Source organism: Heteronotia binoei, chromosome 11 (assembly GCF_032191835.1).
Source record: "Heteronotia binoei isolate CCM8104 ecotype False Entrance Well chromosome 11, APGP_CSIRO_Hbin_v1, whole genome shotgun sequence".
Taxonomy (NCBI): domain Eukaryota; kingdom Metazoa; phylum Chordata; class Lepidosauria; order Squamata; family Gekkonidae; genus Heteronotia; species Heteronotia binoei.
The window spans coordinates 60311455-60333252 of record NC_083233.1 but is presented as its reverse complement, the minus strand read 5'-3'; the positions used below and the strand labels follow the sequence as shown (position 1 = coordinate 60333252).

At 44.4% G+C, this 21798-nt stretch overlaps 1 protein-coding gene across 1 annotated transcript; it reads left to right on the top strand.

Annotated features, from left to right (window-relative positions):
• The first annotated feature begins 611 nt into the window (after window positions 1–611).
• On the top strand, window positions 612–21546 carry WSB2 (WD repeat and SOCS box containing 2). Its single transcript, XM_060249616.1, has 9 exons — window positions 612–906; window positions 7566–7737; window positions 8871–9085; window positions 10623–10757; window positions 14184–14284; window positions 15066–15238; window positions 16932–17045; window positions 17911–18018; window positions 20215–21546. Exons 1-9 carry the CDS (start codon window positions 825–827, stop codon window positions 20375–20377), a joined length of 1263 nt encoding a protein of 420 aa, XP_060105599.1. The 5' UTR covers window positions 612–824; the 3' UTR covers window positions 20378–21546.
• The last annotated feature ends 252 nt before the right edge of the window (window positions 21547–21798 follow it).

The window sequence follows — 21798 nt, the reverse complement described above, 5'->3', positions numbered from 1 at the left end:
CATTATCAGTTGGCGGGGGTGGGGTGAGTGTGCCAGAAGTTAGCCTTGCCTAGGGTGCCAGACAGTCTAGGGCTAGCCCTGCATATGAAAGTCTCTGGGCAATCATCAGGATCCAATCACCTCTATTCAGCCTAACCTACCTCTAAGGGTTGTTGTAAGGGTAAAATAAGGAGAGAAAACACGGAGTTCTTTGGGGGAAAGGTGAGACAGTGGTTAGCGTGCTGCACTAGGACATCGGAGACTTAGGTTCACTCGCCATGAGAATGCCTGGGTGATTTGGGGCCAATCGCTTGCATTAGGCTGGGCTGTTGTGGAGACAAATCCAGAAGAGAGCGTTGTATGCTGCCGCCCTGAGTTCCCTGGAAAAGGGCGGGATTAAAAAACGTACCAAATAAATAAAAAGTAACAACGCACTGGCTAAGTAGAGAAGCTCAGCCCCAACTTGACATAAAGCCAGGGATTTGTTTTTAGAAAAAGCCCAACAGGGGCTCATTTGCATATTAGGCCACACCCCTGATGCCAAGCCAGCCGGAACTGCGTTCCTGTACGTTCCTGCTTTTTAAAAGCCCTGCATAAAGCCATCCGGATGTGGCCACCGCGGCGGTGCGCCCTGGGCTCAAAGGCGGCGCGAGGAGAGACCCAAGTTGCGCCGTTGCTCTTCCTCTTCTCCTCCGACTCCCGCCGTCAAGAACCCTGCCGGGTGTCCCGCCTTCGTTCCCCTCCCCCGGCAGTGCTGTCATGTGACTGGTTCAGGTCAGGAACGGGAAGAGGAAGCGGCGCCGTTGCCCGCAGCTCAAGCCTCGTCGGGCCCAGATGTGAGCCGAATGGAGACGCCTTCGGGGGACCCTCGTCGGCATCGCCTGCTCGTGGCGAAGGAGGATGCTGCGGTGGCGGCGGCGGCGGAGGGTGAGGGACTTTAATCGCTTCCTCCCTTCCTCTTCTACCCGTTCGCTCTTCAACGAGAACTGTCTGTATTGGAGATTTAATCAGAAATTTCACCCTACCCTCTGTTCTACTGGGGTTTAAGATTTCGATCTCCCTGTAGCAGCGACTGGCTTAATCCACTTTACCGGTATTAATTAGTGCAGCATAATTGCTCCCCGAGCTGTGTTTTCCCTGCTTTGATCTGAATTTTACATAATTCTGTCTTGCTTTAAAACACAATCACTGGGGGTGGTCTCCGTCCGGACCAATACTCCCTCTAAGCTGCAGAGTCTGATGAGCAGAAATTCTACTTTCTCTGAGCTACTGGCATTAAAGTAGTGAGCGAGCGATTTGGCTACTGCATTTATTAGTTTGCTCTGGGGCCATTTTTCCTGAGCTAAGACGCAAATGTGTGAGGTAGAGGTTACAAAACTGTGAACTAACTCACACTAACTCAGTTTAAAAGGAACACTGCTCCAGACTCTCCTGTTGGTTTACGTCGTTTTTCAAACCTCAGATAAGTCTAACTGTCCAGTCGTGATCGGTTTACTGTATCTGCTTGCTAGTACAAGAAAGTGCATGCTTGACCAAAACATTGCCGAGTCAATGAAGTGCCACGAGATTCCTGTTTATTCCCCTCCCCCATGTTGTTTAACGGACCAGTTTAAATTAGTGCACAGAGCCCCGTGGTGCAGAGTATTAAAGCTGCAGTACTGCTGTCCTAAACTCTGCTCACGACCTGAGTTAGAACCCCAGCAGAAGCTGAGTTTTCAGGTAGCCAGCTCGAGGTTGACTCAACCTTCCATCCTTCCGAGGTCAGTAAAATGAGTCCCCAGCTTGCTGGGGGGAAAAGTGTAGATGACTGGAGAAGGCAATGGCAAACCACCCAATTAAAAGTCTGCCGTGAAAACGTTGTGAAAGCACAGGGGACCTTTCGTTTCCTTAAATTAGTGCAGTGAAATAAGTTCCAGAGAGTGAAAAGGAACATCTTTAGTGTTGCGAAGTTCAGATATGGGAGATTGAGCATGGAAGGTGAGGAGGAGAGAGACCTCCATGGGCTATGATAGAGTCTACCTTTCAAAGCTGGTATTTTCCCCAGGGGAACTGAGCTTTCTATTCTGGATAGATCCAGATGGGTGGCTGTGTTGGTCTGAAGCAGTAGAACAGATTTTGAGTCCATAAGAACATAAGAGAAGCCATGTTGGATCAGGTCAGTGGCCCATCCAGTCCAACACTCTGTGTTACACAGTGGCCAATATATGTGTGTGTGTATGTGTATACACACACACACACACATATACATACACACACACACATATAGCCACTGATGGACCTCTGCTCCATATTTTTATCCAATCCCCTCTTAAAGCTGGCTATGCTTGTAGCTGCCACCACTTCCCCTTCATAATTACATCCTGTGGCAGTGAATTTCACATATTAATCACCCTTTGGGTGAAGAAGTACTTCCTTTTATCCGTTTTAACCTGCCTGCTCAGCAGTTTCATTGAATGCCCACAAGTTCTTGTATTGTGAGAAAGGGAGAAAAGTACTTCTTTCTCTACTTTCTCCATCCCATGCATAATCTTGTAAACCTCTATCATGTCACCCCGCAGTCAACATTTCTCCAAGCTAAAGAGCCACAAGCGTTTTAACCTTTCTTCATAGGGAAAGTGTTCCAAACCTTTAATCATTCTAGTTGCCCTTTTCTGAACTTTTCCCAATGTTATAATATCCTTTTTGAGATGCGGTGACCAAAATTGTACACAGTATTCCAAATGAGGCCACACCATCGATTTATACAGGGGCATTATGATACTGGCTGATTTGTTTTCACTTCCCTTCCTAATAATTCCCAGCATGGCGTTGGCCTTTTTTTTATTGCAATCGCACACTGTCTTGCCATTTTCAGTGAGTTATCTACCACGACCCCAAGATCTCATTCTTGGTCAGTCTCTGCCAGTTCACACCCCATCAACTTGTATTTGTAGCTGGGATTCTTGGCCCCAATATGCATTACTTTGCACTTGGCCACATTGAACATCATCTGTCACGATGACACTCACTCACCCAGCCTCAACAGATCCCTTTGGAGTGCCTCACAATCCTCTCTGGTTCTCACCACCCTGAACAATTTAGTGTCATCTGCAAACTTGGCCACTTCACTGCTTACTCTCAACTCCAGATCATTAATGAACAAGTTAAAGAGCATGGGACCCAGTACTGAGCCCTGCGGCACCCCACTGCTTACCGTCCTCTACTGTTAAGACTGCTGATTTATACTCAGTTTCTGCTTCCTATTAATTAGCCAGTTTTTGATACACAAGAGGATTTTACTCCATGCCTCTTGAGCTTGCTAAGGAGCCTTTGATGAGGAACTTTATCAAAAGCTTTCTGGAAGTCAAGGTAAACAACATCTATTGGGTCCCCTTTGTCCACGTGTTGTTCACCCCCTCAAAGAACTGTAACAGGTTAGTGAGGCAAGATCTTCCCTTACAGAACCCATGCTGAGTTTTCCTCAATAACTTGTGTTCATCAATGTGCCTACTCATTCTGTCCTTGATAATGGTTTCTACCAACTTTCCTGGTAGTGAAGTCAGACTGACTGGCCTGTAATTTCCTGGATCTCCTCTGGAACCCTTTTTAAAGATGGGGGTGACATTTGCTACCTTCCAGTCCTCAGGAATGGAGGCAGATTTCAATGAAAGATTACATATTTTTGTCAAGAGATCCACAAGTTCAACTTTGAGTTCTTTCAGAACTCTTGGATGTATGCCATCCAGAGTTGGTGACTTATTAGTTTTTAATTCGTCAATCAGTTGTAGGACCTCCTCTCTTGTCACCTCAGTTTGACTCAGGTCTTTCAACACCCCTTCCAAAATTAGTGGTTCTGAAGCGGGCAAACACTTCCCATCTTCCACAATGAAGACTGAGGCAAAAAATGCATTCAGCTTCTCAGCCATTTTCCTATCCTCCTTCAGTAATCCTTTTACCCCTTGGTCATCCAAAGACCCCACTGCCTCCCTGGCTGGTTTCCTGCTTCTAATATATTTGAAGAAATTTTTATTGTTGGTCTTTATGTTTTTTGCAATATGCTCCTCATAGTCCCTTTTTGCCTGCCTGATCACAGTCTTGCATTTGATTTGCCACTGCCTGTGTTCTCCTTTATTAATCTCACTTGGACTAGCTTTCCACCGCTTAAAGGAGTCTTCTTACCTTTTACAGCTCCCATTACTTTGTTTGTTAATAATATAATAATAATATTTTATTTTTATCCCGCCCTCCCCACCTCGGCAGGCTCAGGGCGGCTGACAACATTTCATAAAAGCATACAATAATAATCAAAACAGTTGAATTTAACAATATAAAACATTGAACTTAACAATTTTAAAAACCAGTCAATACAATTGATACAATTAATAACTTCGTCTGCCAGTACTGATGGAAATTGACGCTAGTTCTGCTAGTACCAGCAGTGCGGTATAGATCTTTAAACCGCATTTGGCGGCGCATTTAACCATGTAGGCCTTTTCTTATACCTGTTGTGCCTTTCCTAACTTGTGATATATATTTTTTCTGAGCTTCTAGGATTGTAGTTTTAAATAGCCTCCAAGGTTCCCCAAGGGTTTTGATTGTATTTACCTTTCTTTTCAGTTTCCTCTTCACATGCCTTCTCATCTCAGAGAATTTACCCTTTTAAAAGTTAAACGTGGTTGTGCTGGTCTTTTGGGGCAACTCCCTGTTTATACAACTGGTGAAATCAATACGTTATGGTCACTGCTCCCAAGCGGTGCGGTCCAGTGGCACCTTTGAGATCAACAAAAGTTTATTCAGCATATGAGCATAACAGCAGAGTCTCAATTATTTACTCAGTTACTTCATAACATATTTTTACACATTAGTCTCCTACTTTGACTATTTATTGCTTCACTGTTTTTCCCCTTCATAATTACATCCAAACATTAGCTTGTCTTTGCATATGTCAAAACATCTTCATTAATTTGCTGTTCACCTTTGTAGAGGCATCTGCGTATATATATATATGAAACATGAGCTTCCATTTCACTGTTTCTGAAGAAGTGTGTGCGCACACGAAAGCTCATACCTTGAATAGACTTGTGTCTTAAAGGTGGCACTAGGCTCAAAATCTCCCCTGTTCTGGAGATCAACTGTAATTTTAAGAAATCTGAGCCCCCATCCCCAGGAAGTTGGCAAGATATAGGTTTAAGCCCAGTAGCACCTTAGAGACCAACAAGATTTCTGGGGTATGAGCTTTCAAGAGTCAAAAACCCCTTCCTCAGATATGAATTGGGATTAGTATCCAACTCATAGCTGATGAAGGGATCTTTGACTCTGAAAAGTTTGTATCAGAAAATCTTGGTATGTTTGTCTCCAAGGTGCATCTGGCCTCGATTCTACTGCGGACCAACCCAAGGACTCTCTGAAAGTAATCATATCTGTTTGCAAAAAAGTGTTAGGGCTACTGCCATTTTCCCAGTTACTTTAACGTACAATCTGGCTATCAGAAATTATACTGGGGAACTTTCTGTCTGTGCTATAGTTGAAGTGATAGGGAATGTTTATGCTGTTTAAATTGAATTCAATATCAGTTGGGTTTAATTGGGGCTATGAGCATCTTTCACACCACAGGTGACAAGTTAGCATAGTTAAAAATGGAGAGAAGTGATGAACCTTTTTGTGCGTGTTTTGCTTTGAAATACTGCTAAGCTGCCAGGTAGCTGTTTTAAACTCACAGTGGCTGTTTTAAACTCAGTGATTTTGATTAATGCAGTATTTTAAGTGGCCCATAGTGGTCTTACGTTTGAGCTCTGCAAAATCTATTTGATCTGCTGTTTACGGTTTTGGAGACCTATTTTAGTATAAGCCTTGTTTGCCAACTAAGAGCTGCCTCGGTGGGGTTTAGTTCAAAGCTGCAAAGGCATGTTTGCACGTGTGCGTCCAGCTTCCCTGCTCCAGAACTTGCTATATGGATTATTTGCTGCTACCCCATCAGGCTGGTAGTGGGTTGGAATCAAATCAGCATATGTGAAAATTGTTAAAAGTAGTCATAGGGTTGGCAAGACACAAGCCTCTGTTGTTCATGGCCTGTCTTTGAAATTAGTCTCCAACTGTACCTTTTTTTCCTTATCTATTTATTTAGAAAACGTTTATGGCATCTTCCCAGAGAACTTGCCTATGGTGGCTTACAATAAAATATAGTGAGAATAAAACTCTAAAAGTTTATTAAATAAAATCCAGCCTTTCCTTGTTTCTGCTTCTAAAACAGCATATCAAAACCATATATGAGTTTACCAAACTGAAGGAAAACAGCAATATTGTTTTAAAAAAATTAATCAGTAACTCTTGTAATAATTTACTAATCATGAAAATTGTTGTACTTAGAAATGTAGAGATTTAATTGGGGTAACAGCAACAAAAACAATATCTGTTTTTACTTGAATAGAAGGTGACCCTGAAAGTTAGATAACGCCCTCAAAAAGGTTATACACCCTCCCCCATTTTTTTTTTGCTGCGTATAATTGTAATTTGAATAAAAAATTACCCCTCTTTTTTTTTCTGGTAGCATACCTGGGTAGGGTTGCCAAGTCCAATTCAAGAAATATCTAGAGACTTCGGGGGTGGAGCCAGGAGACTTTGGGGGTGGGGCCAGGAGACATTAGGGGTGGAGCCAAGATCAAGGCTGTGACAAGCATAATTGAACTCCAAAGGGAGTTCTGGCCCTCACATTTAAAGGGACGGCACACCTTTTCAATTTCTGCCTTCCATAGGAAATAATGAAGGATAGGGGCACCTTCTTTTGGGGCTCATAGAATTGGACCCCCTGGTCCAATCTTTTTGAAACTTGGGAGGTATTTTGGGGAGAGGCACTAGAAGCAATACTGAAAATTTGGTGCCTCTACCCCAAATAACAGCCCCCCCAGAGCCCCAGATACCCGCAGATCAATTCTCCATGATTTTCTATGGGAATAAATCTCCATAGGGAATAATAGAGTTCCCAGCAGACATTTTCCTCCCCTCCCCCCGCTTTCTGACGACCCTGAAGCGGGGGGAGGGCCTCCAAACCTGGGGATCCCTTGCCCCCACCTGGGGATTAGTAACCCTATACCGGGGGGGGGGGAATCTAGTCTTGCATTAGAGTAAATACTATATTGGGGCACCTTTATAATGTGTGAAATTGGTTAGCTTGATATAGCAGTTAGTGTTAAACTAGGACAGGGGAAGCCTCAGTTCAAATTCTCACTTTTCAATAAAGCTTTCTGTGTGACCTTGAGTCTCTCCCTTGGCCCAGTCTATCTCACAGGATTGGTGTGGAGATAAAATGGAGGAGGGGAAAGTCCATGTAAGCAGCAGTGAGCTCTTTGGAGGAAGAGCAGGACAAAAATGTGTTTAATTTGCATAACCTGTAAGCAAGTAATGGCTGCCAATATCTTTGGAACTTCTCCGGATAATCAATTGACCTGCAAGCTGGTTTTGAGCCTTTTGAGACCACAAGCTGGACCAGTGCCTCCTTTAATTTACCTGGAATGATAGTTGCTCATCCTGCAGGTGACTTCTGCTGTTTGCTGCCGTAACCTGACTGTGTGCATGTCAGTTCCAAAAACATTTCTCTCCTCCTCCTCCAGGTGAGCCCCTCCTAGTGGCTGAACTGAAGCCTGGGCAGCCCCAGCCATTCTACTGGAAATCAACTTGTGAGACGTGGAGCGTGGCCTTCTCCCCAGATGGTGCTTGGTTCGCTTGGTCTCAGGGCCACTGTGTCGTCAAGCTGCTCCCTTGGCCTTTGGAGGAATCTGAGCAGTGAGTATACCAACGAGTATTCCTCCTGGTGGGCTCTGCCCAGTGCATTGAAATCCACACTCAGATCAAGACTGGACCCAAAGAGGATCATACCAGTGACATCAGTGAGACTTGGTGGCAGCTGATGTGCTTTGCATGCTTAACATTTCAGGCTCAGCCCCTGGGAGCTCCAGTTGTCAGCTCGCTAGTAGCAGGTTATGGTGAGGAGAAGTCACCAGGTTCAAGTGCTGGATCTGTGGTGGCTAGAAGTAACCAAAGCCTAGGTGGAGCAATTCTGGACTCCCTGTGCTGATATTAATCAGCTCAAAGTGATTCATAACAGGACTAGATGCTGTGTTGGGGGTTTCCAGTATTTCAGCTGTATTACAGTAAAAAACTCATTTAAGGCTCAAGTTCGAAATTAGTATTGCTTTCACTCTAATGGTATAAATCCCACAAGCTTTTGTTCATGTTAGCAAAGCCTGGCCTGCCTTATAGACCAGAACAGATTTTTGGGGGTTGTGGCTTAATGGTAGAGCATCTGCTTGGCTTGTAGAAGGTCCCAGGTTCAGTCCCTGGCATCTCCAGTTAAAAGGGTCAAGCAGTGAAAGTGATGTGAAAGTCTTCTGCCTGAGACCTTGGAGGGCCACTGCCTCTCTGAGTAGACAGTACTGACCTTGGTGGACCAATGGCCTGATTCACTATAATGAATGTATACTTAGCTTCACATATATTTAGCATATCTTGTCACTGGAGGCTTGTCAGAGCTGTTCTGGGACTGCACCACTCAAAATGGATAGGAGGTGGGCTGTATTTTGAATTCTCCTGCATATTTGCTTTTTTTTTTTTTTTTTAAAGTGAGCTTCTCATATGCAGAACCATGGGTCTTTATTCTGGCAGTTAGCCAGTGAAATCGGTTATGGTTGTTTTTATTTTATGGATGGGAAACGGTGGCTGAAGATTGACTGGCTTGCCCGTTACTTTACGAGTTTGTATTTCTAGCATGAGGTTTGTAATAGCTTGAAATGATCTGGTTTGTGCCAATGGATCAGGGAAGAGATTGTTGTCTTTGGGTGGGGGAAGGAACTAGAAGAGATGCTATCTGAATTTTCCAACTCCTAGACATACCTCCCTCTTCCCATTTCTTTCCACAGGAGCTGCAAAACCTGGGAGCGCAAGAGCCACTATATCAAAAGTGAAGCCAGTGGTCGAGGAGGGGAAAAGGAGAAGACGTTGGAGTGTGGTCAGATTGTGTGGGGCTTGGCCTTTAGCCGATGGCTTCCTCCCAGCTCCAGAAAGCATGCTTCCTGCTTGGTTCTTGCCACGGGACTAAATGATGGGCAGATTAAAGTCTGGCAGGTGGAGACAGGTATTTATTTAAGAAAACCAGTATGATGTATGGCTAGAGTTTGGGGCTAGGACTGGGGAGACCCAGTTTCAAATCCTGTTTGCTGTGAAGCTTACTGGGTGCCTTTGGGCCAGTCACATGCTCACAGGGTTGTTGTGAGGATAAACTGAAGGGAGGTAGGGAGCCACTGCCCAAGTCCTTGGAGAAAAAGCCAGGGTAAAAATGCTCTGAATGTGATTATTTGAGATGTACTCTTTAAGCCTGTAAAGGAGCTGTCACAAGCAGGGGACCAGGGAGGGCCTTTTACTGGCTGCCACTACTCTGGTAAGGGCCTGTCTGGGAGGGTCCCTAGAGCACCCACCCAACCCGTCTCCCATCTCAGCAAGCACCTTTTATCTGTGACCTAAGAGGCATGCCCTCAGGCAGTATAGCAACAATGTTTATTGTAAGTGCTCAAGAACAAACAAGTGGGCTGTAATGTTTAGTGCAATAGTGAATATGGAAACAGTAAAGGTGTTACAAAGCAAAATGAAAAGCCGTGATGCAACTATCTGTTCCTTCTTCTAATTCCAACTGGTTCACCACTCTTTGGATGGGGGAGCTCTCATGACTGCAGCTTCATTCAGCCCAGTCTTTTCAGAGAGAACACTTCCCCCTCTTGGTGTAGTGGTTAAGTGTGTGGACTCTTATCTGGGAGAACCGGGTTTGATTCCCCACTCCTCCATGTGCAGCTGCTGGAATGGCCTTGGGTTAGCCATAGCTATTGCAGGAGTTGTCCTTGAAAGGGCAGCTGCTGGGAGAGCCCTCTCAGCCCTACCCACTTCACAGGGTGTCTGTTGTGGGGGGAGAAGATATAGGAGATTGTAAGGCACTCTGGGTCTCTGATTCACAGAGAAGGGCGGGGTATAAATCTGCAGTCTTCAGTCTTCTCTGTAGCTTGGCCTTTATTTCCCTCCAAAACTGCTGTCCACCCAATCAGAGGGACAGAAGGGATCCTGGGAAATGTAGGCCTGAAGCTACTCTGATACAGGCTCTCCTGGAGCCTGTAGGTCTCACTAGGCCTAGATCATGACAACAGTCAAGATCGGTAATATCAGTAATAGGAAAAACAGCAATTTGCACCAATTCTTGAAATACGTGCAATGCAGACTACTGGCAGAATCCCGCTCCCCCTGGCTAAACTTGCGAAGTTGCACCTTAATTGAGTGTATGCCTTCACAGGCCGTTCCACAATGCAGTGGAATGCAACTGACGAAGTTTGAATTTGTGTAGCGGCGGATTTTACACAGGAGATAGACAGGAGTCCCCATCTAAGGGATATTATTCTTATTGTTTCTGTGCTCTTTTGTAGCTGAAGAACCTTTCCTCTTTATCCTCCTGTGTCTGATAGACCTGCAACTCATTTAGCTTGCTCCAAAAAATATCTCTGATCTTTTCTGTGGCTGGGAAGAAGCAGTTCAGCCCCTACCCTCCCACCCCGCTTCCCTGACCTTGCTTCCCCAAATCCTACTGGCTCTTCTGCCTCGCTGGGTTTAAACCTGTGTCCTGCTGTTTGTAGGGAGTTTGTTGTTCAACCTGTCTGGGCACCTGGATGTTGTGAGGGACCTGAGCTTTGCACCTGGTGAGAGCTGCTCCATCCTTGTCTCTGCTTCCCGAGACAAAACCCTGCGCGTCTGGGACCTGAGCCAGAATGGTATGGCCTTGTGAGATGGGACTGGGGTTTTCTTTGTTTCAGTCTTTTAAAATGAATCTTAAACACAAGAAAAAGTACATTTCAGTGTATAAATCCTAAAAAAGAGGCAGTTGACCTGTAATGAAAAAAGAATTAAATGCAAAGAACAAAACAATAGAAAAACACAACCATACCATAAAACATAATAACCAAGATGACCATCTCCTCTTCTCCTCCATTTGTGGTTGACCTGTAATGAAGGCAATTTAGGGATCTCTGTCCTATGAGAATTTTCCTCACTAGCTGATCTGTGTAAGATAACCTCCCATGATCGTTCTCTAAATAACATGATTGATCCCCAAAACGATTATACAGATAAGCAAACAGGTGTATTGAAATACATCTTGATAACACTTATTAATTTATCAGTGGCAGGTTATGAGGTTAAACGATGCTTGTTAAAGACTGAAAGAGCAACAGATTTACCATTTCTTCTGCTACACTAATGAACAGTCAGGACTAAAGACAGGCCTGTATTTTTTCTGATCAGCTGCTGAACTTTACAAAAGTTATGAAAACTAGATAATAGTACAGGAATATCTATGATTAAAATCAACCGTATGTAATAGTGTGGGGCAGTTGAGGAACTGAGAGGCAATGGTATTCTGCACTCAAATGACACGGGGGCTTTATGTTTAGTTGGTACCTACACAGTTCAGTTCATCATACTTCATGTGCCTCAGCATAACATGGGAGTGCTTAGGATGTAGGATTAAAATCTGAGACACCCAGGTTCAAATCCCCACATGGCTATGATCCTTGCTGGGTGATCTTGGGTCAGTCTTTGCACCCTCAGCCTCCCCCATCTCACAGGGTGGTTGTGCAGCTAAACAGGGAAGGAAGAACTTTGTCTTACACACTGAGAACATCAGAGGAAAATGTGATGAATAAAAATGTGATGAATGTGATCATAAAAATGTGATGAATAGACAAATGAGGAGCGGCTGACTCTGACCATGTAAAACCAAGCTCTAGGCTTCACAGAGCATGATAAGGCGAGTCTAGTTATCTTGTGTGCAAAGTGTTTGGAGGGTTGTGCTACAAATCAGGAGGTTTTCAGTACGAATCTCACCAGTGCTGTTTACTCCCTAGGTGGCCCTAGGCAGGGCACAATTTCCACTGGGCATAGCAATGCTGACATACCTTGGGGGGGGGGGGGTTGTTGGAAGGACTAGAAGAGAATTTATATGTAACACTTCAGACTTCTCAAGCCATGGGTTGTTTACTGCTAACAGATATGTGCAAAGAAAGGCAGCTACAGGAGCGGTGTTTTGAACCAGAGAGAGCGGAAGGGAGGGGGATGTGTAGGCCTACAACTCTGCCTCCTCCCTCAAATACCCAATAGGATTTCACTTTGGCAAATGGCAGTCTGGCAACCCCTTCTTTAGTCAGGGTATGCCCTGATGTATGGCCAAGTGTGATGAATCCATGCAGAATAAACAAATACAATAGCAAGTAAGTAAAAAAGAGAAAAGTTACAAAAATGGTGCAGAATTAACACAAGGATACACTACAAGTATACAGGATACAACTCAACAAGGATGAAGCTAGACAGAAAACAGCAAAGCTCTCTGATGCAACTGCTTTATTTGGTTTCCTACTCTGTTTTACCACCTGTCCCTGGTAGGCCGGACTCACCCAGCCATGAGTAAAGGATTGACTCCCCCCAAAAGTAGCCTCACTGCTGCTCCACTTCAGGGAGTGAACACCCCCTTCTCTGTGCAGGGCCTTATATGTTCTCTGGATGAGCTCCACCTCATCAATCATTGGTGCCTGCTTTTCCCGCCATTTCCCCCCAGTCCTGAAGCTTAGATTGTACCTGGGAAATGAAAGCCTGTTGGAAAATTTACACAAAGACATCAGGCCTTTGCAGAAGGGAGGTTTCCTGGAGGCCTACAGACTGTTTGTTCTTTAGCCTTGGGCCTAGGAACATGAAACCTAATATAATACCTTTTTAAAATTAAGGTCATGGGCACTGTCACCAAATGCAGAGCGTAAGCTTACACGTTCCTCTGAATTTATCAGGCACAAAGGGTGTCATGCCCTGGAAAGCTCCAGTTCAGAATTTCTTTTGTAACTTGGCAACCAAGGAAGTATTGCAGACTGAGGGTGCTTTCTCACCAGCTGAACAATGCATTTTCAGTCCACTTTAATGATAATTTACAAGTGGATATTGCTGTTTCACACAGTAAAATCCAGTTGCAAAGTGCATTGAAAGTGGATTTAAAGTGCCCTTAATGTGGATGATGTAGTGTAAGAGGGGAATTGGTTTTCAAGATGCTTCAGAGAGAAGGGGAAAAAAAATCTCTTTAAGAGTATAAATGGCAAAGGCCCAAAAAACTTGTGGCCATACTAGATAAGATCAGGGCTTTTTTGTAGCAGGAACTCCTTTGCATATTAGACCACACCCCTCTTGTGTAGCCAATCCTCCAAGAGCTTACAGAACTCTTATTCCAGGGCCTACTGTGAGCTCCAGGAGGATTGGCTATATCAGGGGTGTGTGGCCTAACATGCAAAGGAGTTCCTGCTACAAAAAAGCCACTGGATAAGATAAGTCTTCTGGGGCCAGATGGAACCTGAGGACCAGATTCACATCAGAGGGACAGTCCACTGCACATCCCCTTGGGGGAAGGGAGGATATTTGGCAGGGCGTCACCTTGAGTATATGTAGAATCAGCATGATGTAGTGGTTACTGTGTCATACTATCATCTGGAAAGCTAGATTTGAATCTCCACTCTGCCACAGAACTTCACTGGATGATCTTGGGCCAGTCACTGTCAGCTCCTCCTACCTCACAAGATGGTTATTGTGGGGATAAAATGGTGGACAGCTTTGGTTCCCATTGGAGAGAAACACGCAGTATTAATATGTAGTTCAGTTCCATTTATTTGATCCAAGATCAACCCCAAAAGTATTAATAAAAACATTAAAAACTACGATGAGCAGTACCAAGCCAAAAAAAGAACGAGTATGTGCCATCATAATCCAGTCTCCCAAAATTCTTGCACACATTTCACAATTCAACCTCTGCTTTTGTGTTGCATATGCTGTTAAAACAAATTTTTTATTATGTTATGAATTATTTCTTTAAGAAATGTCTGAAAGGAAGAGGAAAGTATAGAACTCTGATCCTCCTGGTGAATATTTTAAAATTGGTGCAATATTATTTTAAGAGAGACATTGTAAACATATGCAATCAGCTGTCTCAATCTTTCCTATTTGACAAAGATATAAATATGTAAATATTTCTTCATTCTCAGTTACAGTGACCAATAATAATAATAAAACACTATGCTGTTGCTTTGTAAAAATGGGACATGTCTTCCTGAAGGATGAAAAGATCAATCTGTTCCAGTGCTCTGCTGATGTTTCTCATTTTTCTCCAGGAAGACAACTCCAGGTGCTGTCTGGTCACGTGCAGTGGGTCTACTGCTGCTGCATCTCCCCCGATGGTCACATGTTGTGTTCAGCGGCTGGAGAGAAGTCGGTGAGTCTTGTCTGCAGTGGGAAGGTGATGGAGGAGCAGTGGGATGACGGGCGGTTAATTTTGGGAGACTTTGTTTGGTCAGCGGAGGCCAAACTGAGGCTCTTTCAAACATATTGTGTGGCTCTCAAAGCTCCCACTACTCCATCAGCCAGCTTGGAGAAGGCATTTCTCTCTTTAAATCACTTTCCAAGCCAAGACAGTTGATGGCTTGAAAAATGCATTTAGAGTCAAAGTTACTTTCTTTCCACCTCTCCCTCCCTCCCTCCTTTCCTTCTTGTCTTGAGGCTCTCAAACTTCTGGTGTTCATGTCTTGTGGCTCTCCAACATCTGACATTTATGTGACTCTTCTGTTAAGCAAGTTTGGCCGGCTCCTGGTCTAGGTTGTAGAGAACATACTTTTGCATGTAGAAGGTCCCAAGTACAGTTTTTGGCATCTCCAAAAGATCAGTGGTGACAGGTGTTGGAGGGAAGGACCTGTCTTTACTGGAGGACTGGAGAGCCACTACTAATCCAAGAAGACAGTGCTGAGTTAGAAAGACTCATGCCTTGACTCTGTCTATAGAGCAGCTTGCTAAGTTCACCAAGCAACAGGAAAAGCTGGGGCTCAGTGGCAGAGCACCTGCTTTGCATGCAGAAAGTCACAGATTCAGTCCCCAGCATCTCTGGTGAAAGAAACTCAAGTAACAGGAAAGGAGTTTTGTCTTGTGTTATTTAAGTCTTTTAACCACCCCCATTTAACTCACAGCTTTAATTCCCTCCCCTCCCTCTTTCTCCTTTGCAGGCTCTCCTGTGGAGTATGCACTCCTACAGCCTCCTGCGGAAGCTGGAAGGACACCAGGGCTGTGTTGTATCATGCAACTTCTCTCCAGATTCAGCGCTCCTTGCGACCGGCTCCTACGATGCCTCTGTGATCCTCTGGGACCCCTGTACAGGGGAGCAAATGAGATCCCTTTGGTAAGGGAGGTGGCAGTCCTCTGGGCCATGAGTGGTGGCAGTGTAACAAGGCTGCCCTTCTCTTGAGGCAGTCCCTCCTGGTTGCATTTGGGGGTGCCTTTTTTCCTAAGAGCTGGGATTGGATCTCATGACTTAAACTTTAAATCAGCTGCAGGTTGGCTCCGATTTTTGATTAGAGCAACTGTATTTCCTAGCCTTGGCTATGCTACTTAAACCCATAGCAGAGACAGAATAGTAAATCAGAACTGGAGCATCTCTCCACTTACTCCTACTTACAGACCTTCTTGGAAGAGGAAGAGGAGTGAGATCTGATCAGGACTCTCCTGCATCATTGTAAGAAGTGCCTTACTGTAAGAAAAAAAAATTCCTTTTGTGACAAGAAATGTCCGTTTGAGGTCTATCCCAAAAAGGGCGTGTGCTGATTTAAGGCCTTGGCTGAGCCCAGGAGGCTTGCTAAGCAGAGTAGCGGCTCTCAGAAATTTCAGTCAAGCAGCTGTCTTCATGAGACCAGGATCCCTGACAAGCAACTCCAATTCCTCTTAGTTCCAAAAGCGTGTTCCTGCTAACCAGTCGGCGGAGAAGTCTATGATGCATTGGTAACTTTGCGTGCCACTCTTCCTCCAACTGTAGTTTGCAGATCTGTCACTAGGTGGGGCCTTCAGTTCTTCTTCTGATGTCTTCTGATTTACATGCTACACTTCTGTGATAAATAACCCTCCCCAGGGCCATTTCAGCTTGGAAAAAATGTTGGGGAAAGGGATTAAGCTTCTTCTGCCTTTGGACTGAGGTCCTTATCTGCTCTGGGGCTTGGGAAAGTTAAGATTCCCAGAGCTGGCATATGGCTGCGAGGAGAGAACCCCAACCTGACTCATGGAGGAATGTATTGTGTAGTTCAGGCCTGAGAAGAAAAGGGGCAACCAAAATTATCACAGGGGCTTACTTACAATGCCACGTTTTAAGTCTTTTTCTTAAAAAGCAATGCTTTTAAGGGGAGAGGCTGGGAAGACATTTATAAAATCACAAATAGTGTGAATAAATCCTTCTTTCTCTCAACACAACAAAAACCATACTGGTTGACTTCAGATTCAAGATGTGTGTGTGTGTGAAGTGTTGCAGCTGATTTATGGTGACCCCCATGGGGTTTTCAAGGCAAGAGATGAACAAAGATGAAAAAAGACTCCATCACATGATGCATAATTGAAAGTGTGAAATTTGCTGCTCCAGATTGCTATGGTGGCTCCAAGCTTTTGAAAAGAATGAGAAAAGCTTATGGAGAGGTCCATAACCAACGATTAGCCACAATCACTAAATAGAACCTCTACACTTGTGGTATCTGAATTCATTTGCCAGAAGGCCCTCACACTCATAAAGCTGCCTTAAACACCACTCCAGTCCAAATCAATATTGTCTATTCTGAGTAGCAGCTGTTCTGTAATGTCTCAGGTTAGAGATCTTTGACATCTCCTACCTGATCATTTTACTGGAGTTGGCAGGGATTGAACCTGGGACTTCCTGCATGCAAGGCTGAGCCATGTCTCTGCCTTACCTTGAGCAGGAGATGAATGCTACTTGCAAGGCCTTGCTTTTGGCCTTTCCCAGAAACACCAGGATGCTGGACTAGGTAGACCTTTGATCCAGAGGGCTGTTTCCTGTGGATCTGGAGATCCAACTCTCCTCCTTTCTTTCTCCACAGCCACATTCCATTGCAGTCATCCCTGGACCATAGCAGTGACTACCACGCCAGCTCCTTACGATCTGTATGCTTCTCCCCTGAAGGACTTTATCTTGCAACAGTGGCAGATGACAGGTGAGAGCTATGAAGGATGAGCAAACTGCTCACACTATACAGTTCGCAGTCTTTTTTAATCTCAGGGGAGATGCTAGGAAACTTAGTTGGTCTTCTCCTGAGATGCCATTGCTCCTTCTAAGACCAGTCAATGAAAGTCCTTTGCCTGAAAGCTGCACTGATCAGTGCTTTACATTTGGGTCCTGGGGTGAGGCTGAAAGGAAGCGGCTTTCTTAATCCTTGGTTCTGTGTGTGCAGGAGAACAAAATGTTAGGAGTGACCTACAGCAGTTTCCAGCTTTGCATGTTTTTATGTAACCTCAAAGCTCCATGTAGATAGAAAAGTAGTACAGTAGGGAGAAGGGTTCAACCTCCTGCTGTTGTTTGTTGAGCTGGTGTTCTGCTTGTAGGGAGTCTGCATGGAGTGGAGCATTCTAAAATGGAACCTTCCACCTTAAGTGGTATGGTCCACTCTGTGACTTTCTAACTCTATCGCAGATGTGAGATTCAAAACAGGAGCTTCTTGATTGGTCGCTCCATCTCTCAGCTACTGTTCTGCACCTTATCTGGCAAACTAGAAAATACCATTGCCTTAATCTCACATAGATGCTTCTTCTAAAACTGAAGTCTGTTAAATGGGAAGGGTGAAACAAAATGCTTGAACACAGGAAGCTGCCTTTATATCAGGCCCAACCACTGGTCTGTCAAGGTCAATATTGTGTGCTTTAACTGTTAAGACGCTCTATAGGATCAAAGTGTTTTTTTTTTTTTTGCCAATCAGAACTACATTGCAAAAACTGAAGCTTGGGTGGTCGAGTGTTTCCTAAAGCTTGCTAGACATACATTTTTTAAAATGGTTCTCCTGTATATTCCCTTATCTCTTCTAGGCTGCTGAGGATCTGGGCCTTGGAGCTGGGAAGCCCAGTTTCTTTTGCCCCCGTGAAGAATGGACTCTGCTGTACTTACTTCCCATATGGTGGAATCATTGCTACGGGGTATGTTCTGGGCAAGTAGCCATAGTGCTTCATCCACAGCAGAAAGCACACAGTCACAGTCACAAAAGCTGCCAAAATGACTGGCCCTAAACAAGCCAAGCTTTCAGCTCTCGCAAACCAAGTAGGGGGGAAATACCTTAACTGCTGGCTATTAAGCCTTTTTTAAAAACCACAAGGAGCGAGGGACTTGGATGGGGCATCTGGTGTCTGTGTGGGAATTATTACATTTGGGCCCTCTTCATGGCTTTGTATGGAGTGTGCAGATGCTTAGTTGTGAAAGTGGGCCCAAGATGATGATGATATTGGATTTATATCCTACCCTCCACTCCAAATCTCAGAGTGGCTCACAATCGCCTTTATTTTCCTCCCCCACAACAGACACTCTGTGAGGTGGGTGGGGCTGAGAGGGCTCTCACAGCAGCTGCCCTTTCAAGGACAACTCTTGTAAGACATATGGCTGACCCAAGGCCATTCCAGCAGCCGCAAGTGGAGAAGTGGGAAATCAAACCCTGTTCTGCCAGATAGAGTCTGCACAAAGGAAGCTTATCTCTGGGAGTTTGTTATTGCTCACCAGATCAAAGGTTAGAAAACAATTTAAAAACAGCAAATGAATTAAGGAAATCAGCTAAATGAAATAACTGTGTCATAATAGGTGATTTTAAGTACCCCATATATTGATTGGGTCAATATATAGTCAAGTCAGGAGAAAGAGGCTGGGTTTCTAGATACACTCAAATGATTGTGCTGTGGATCAGATGATCACAGAATCTACTGAGGAGAGGTGATCCTGGATCCTAAATAATGCTCAAGGCCTAGTGAGAGATGTAAACATGGTTACACCAGTTGAGAACAATGCTATTAAGTTTAGCATTTATGCAAATAGGAAGTTGCCCCAAAAGACCAAGGTGACCACATCTAACTTTAGAAGGGGTAATTTCTCTCAAATTAAGGGGCTTGTGAAAAGAAACTGGAGGCAAAGGTAAGGAGGGTCAAATCTCTTCAGGAAGCTTGGAAAATATTTAAAACTGCTAGGCTGGAAACAAAGATAAACTGTATGCCACAGGTTAAGAAAGGTACAAATAGGTATTTAAAAAGGCCTGCAAAGTAACAGAAGCAGCAGGTGGAAGGCTGGACAGAGTAAGATAAATAAAAGGGAGCACAGGATTTGGCAAATTAAATGAAAGTCAGTGATCACAGGCAAAAAGGGACTATGAGGAACATATAGCAAAGAACAAAGACCAACAATAAAAAATTCTTTAAATACATCAGAAGCAGAAAACCAGCCAAGGAGAGGCAGTGGGGCCCTTGGATGATCGGATCACTAAAGGAGGATAGCGAAATGGTAGAGAAGCTGAATGCATTTTTGCCTCTGTCTGCACTGTGTAAGATGGGAGGTGCTTGCCCACTCCAGAACTGGACGGGTGTCAAAAACCTAAATTGGATTGAGGTGACGAGATGAGATCCTAGAAACTGACAAATTAAAAACCAGGCCCAGATGGCATACATCCAAGAGTTCTGAAAGGACTCAAATGTGAACTTGTGGATCTTCTGACAAAGAATATGCAATCTATCATTAAAATCAGCCTCCATATTGGATAGATAAAGTATTCTCATGCTGCAGGAATTCATGGGCACTCAATGAAGTTAATGAGCAGTAGGCTTAGAACAGATAGAAGGAAGCACTTGCTCACCCAAGGAGTAATTAATGAATGAAATTAATTGTTGCAGGAAGTGGTGGTGGCTGCAAGCATAGACAGCTTCAAGAGGGAATTAGATAAACATATGGAGCAGAGGTCCACCAGTGGCTATTTGCCACAAGGTCTAGATAGAACACTGTTTGGGGCAGTGATTCTGTGTATTCTTGGTGTTTGGGGGTGGGGGGAACAGTGGGAGGGCTTCTGGTCCTGCTGGTGGACCTCCTGATGGCACCTGGGTTTTGGCCACTGTGTGACAGAGTTGGACTGGGTGGGCCATTGACCTGATCCAACATGACCCATGTTCTTATGATCACTAACCTATTTGGCTGGTAGACAAAAAAAAAATGCGACTGGTGTGGTAAGATGTATATTCCTATAACAGCAGCGACACTGAGGTCATGTGGCTTTGTCACCAGCTGGACTGGTCTCTAATCCAGCACTAACTCATTTTGCTCGAGTGACTCCTATACTTTACTCCACTCATCTCTTCTCTTTGCAGGACAAGAGATGGTCACGTCCAGTTTTGGACTGCCCCCCAGGCTCTTTCCTCCCTCAAGCACCTGTGTCGTAAATCCATCCGCCACTTCCTCTCGACTTACCAGGTTCTGGCACTGCCCATCCCCAGAAAGATGAAAGAGTTCCTCACCTACCGGACTTTGTGAAGCTGCTGTTTCTGAGCCACAGCTAGATATTCTACGATGTGTTGGCTTCCCCTTTTGCCAGCAAGAGGCAGCTGCGGTCCAGAGACTCCATGCTTGGCAAGACCGAAGAAGACAAAAGGCTTTTGTCATTACATGGTGTAAGAGAACAGGCAAAATGCCTCTTGACTGGTGCAGTAAGATGCTGGAAAAGAAGCTGCAACAGTGTTGATTACTATGGACTAGATTGCTTTGCACCAAGGAAGAAACGTGTGTCTTGCAGTGCATTTGACTTGGGAAGTTCCCATCCAATGAGTCAGTCTGAAGTTTCTGTATATGGATTTGAAATCAATTAACTCCTGGACACAGGGGAAAGAAAATTTCAGAACTCTTCTTCCATTGCAGGTAGGGGCTACTGTTGCAAGCCAGGCGTTAATCAACAATATGCAGAATGCTCTTTCTGGTCTTTCCTGCCCAAGGAGAAGACTGGGTCTGAATCTATCCCTGCAGCAGAAGAGAGACGAACACAAGATCCTCGCTACTTGAAAATGTGCCAGACTTAAAAGGCCTTTACAGAAATCCATACCTCAAAGCCATAGTTGTTGAGCTTAGAACAAAAGCAGCCTATACTCTATCCAGAAATCTTTATGTGGTCCCAAGGACTTCGTATGTAATTATGGGGCAGCTTTCCCCTCTGGGGTGGGGGGAGTGAAGGCTAAAATAATGGGTTGAGACTTCTGTCACAATCTACCTTTGTTTCAACAAGATACAATTCAGCTGTTAATTCAAGACTGACTGTAGAGTAACATTAATGAGTACTTTAAAAAAAATCAAGCCTTAAGCCTCCCACAGAATGTGTAATGAGGCAAAAGCTTCAACTTGCAACACAACACTAGGGAGTTCTTCCCTCTGTATGCCCACAAGGCTTGTGAACAAGAACTAATGAAGAAAGCTTGAATTTTCTAGCAATGGGAGTATTGTTTGCTGGGGTTTAGGAACCATGGGCATAAACTGGGAGGTGCATTTTGAACATGGGTTTATCCTACAGTGCTTTCAGTGCAATATGCAACTTTTCATTCTGAAAATGTTATTTTTACGCTACTAGAGTTCGATCAGGGCATAAATAGTAAACTTGAGGTGCTAAAGTTGATGCATATGCAGGGGGAGAGGGAAAATAAACTGATATAATAGTGTGTGGAGTTTTTTTTCTTGCTTGTATGATAAAGGGAAGAGTTCCCTTAGTTTATAAGATGGGCTAGGGTATGCCTAATATAGAAGAAATTGGATTTATACCCCACCTTTCACTGAGAGTCTCAGAGCGGCTCACAATCTCCTTTACCTTCCTTCCCCACAGCAGACACCTTGTGAGGTAGGTGGGGCTGAGAAAACTCCCAGAAGCTGCCCTTTTCAAGGACAGCTGTGCAAGAGCTATGGCTGACCCAAGG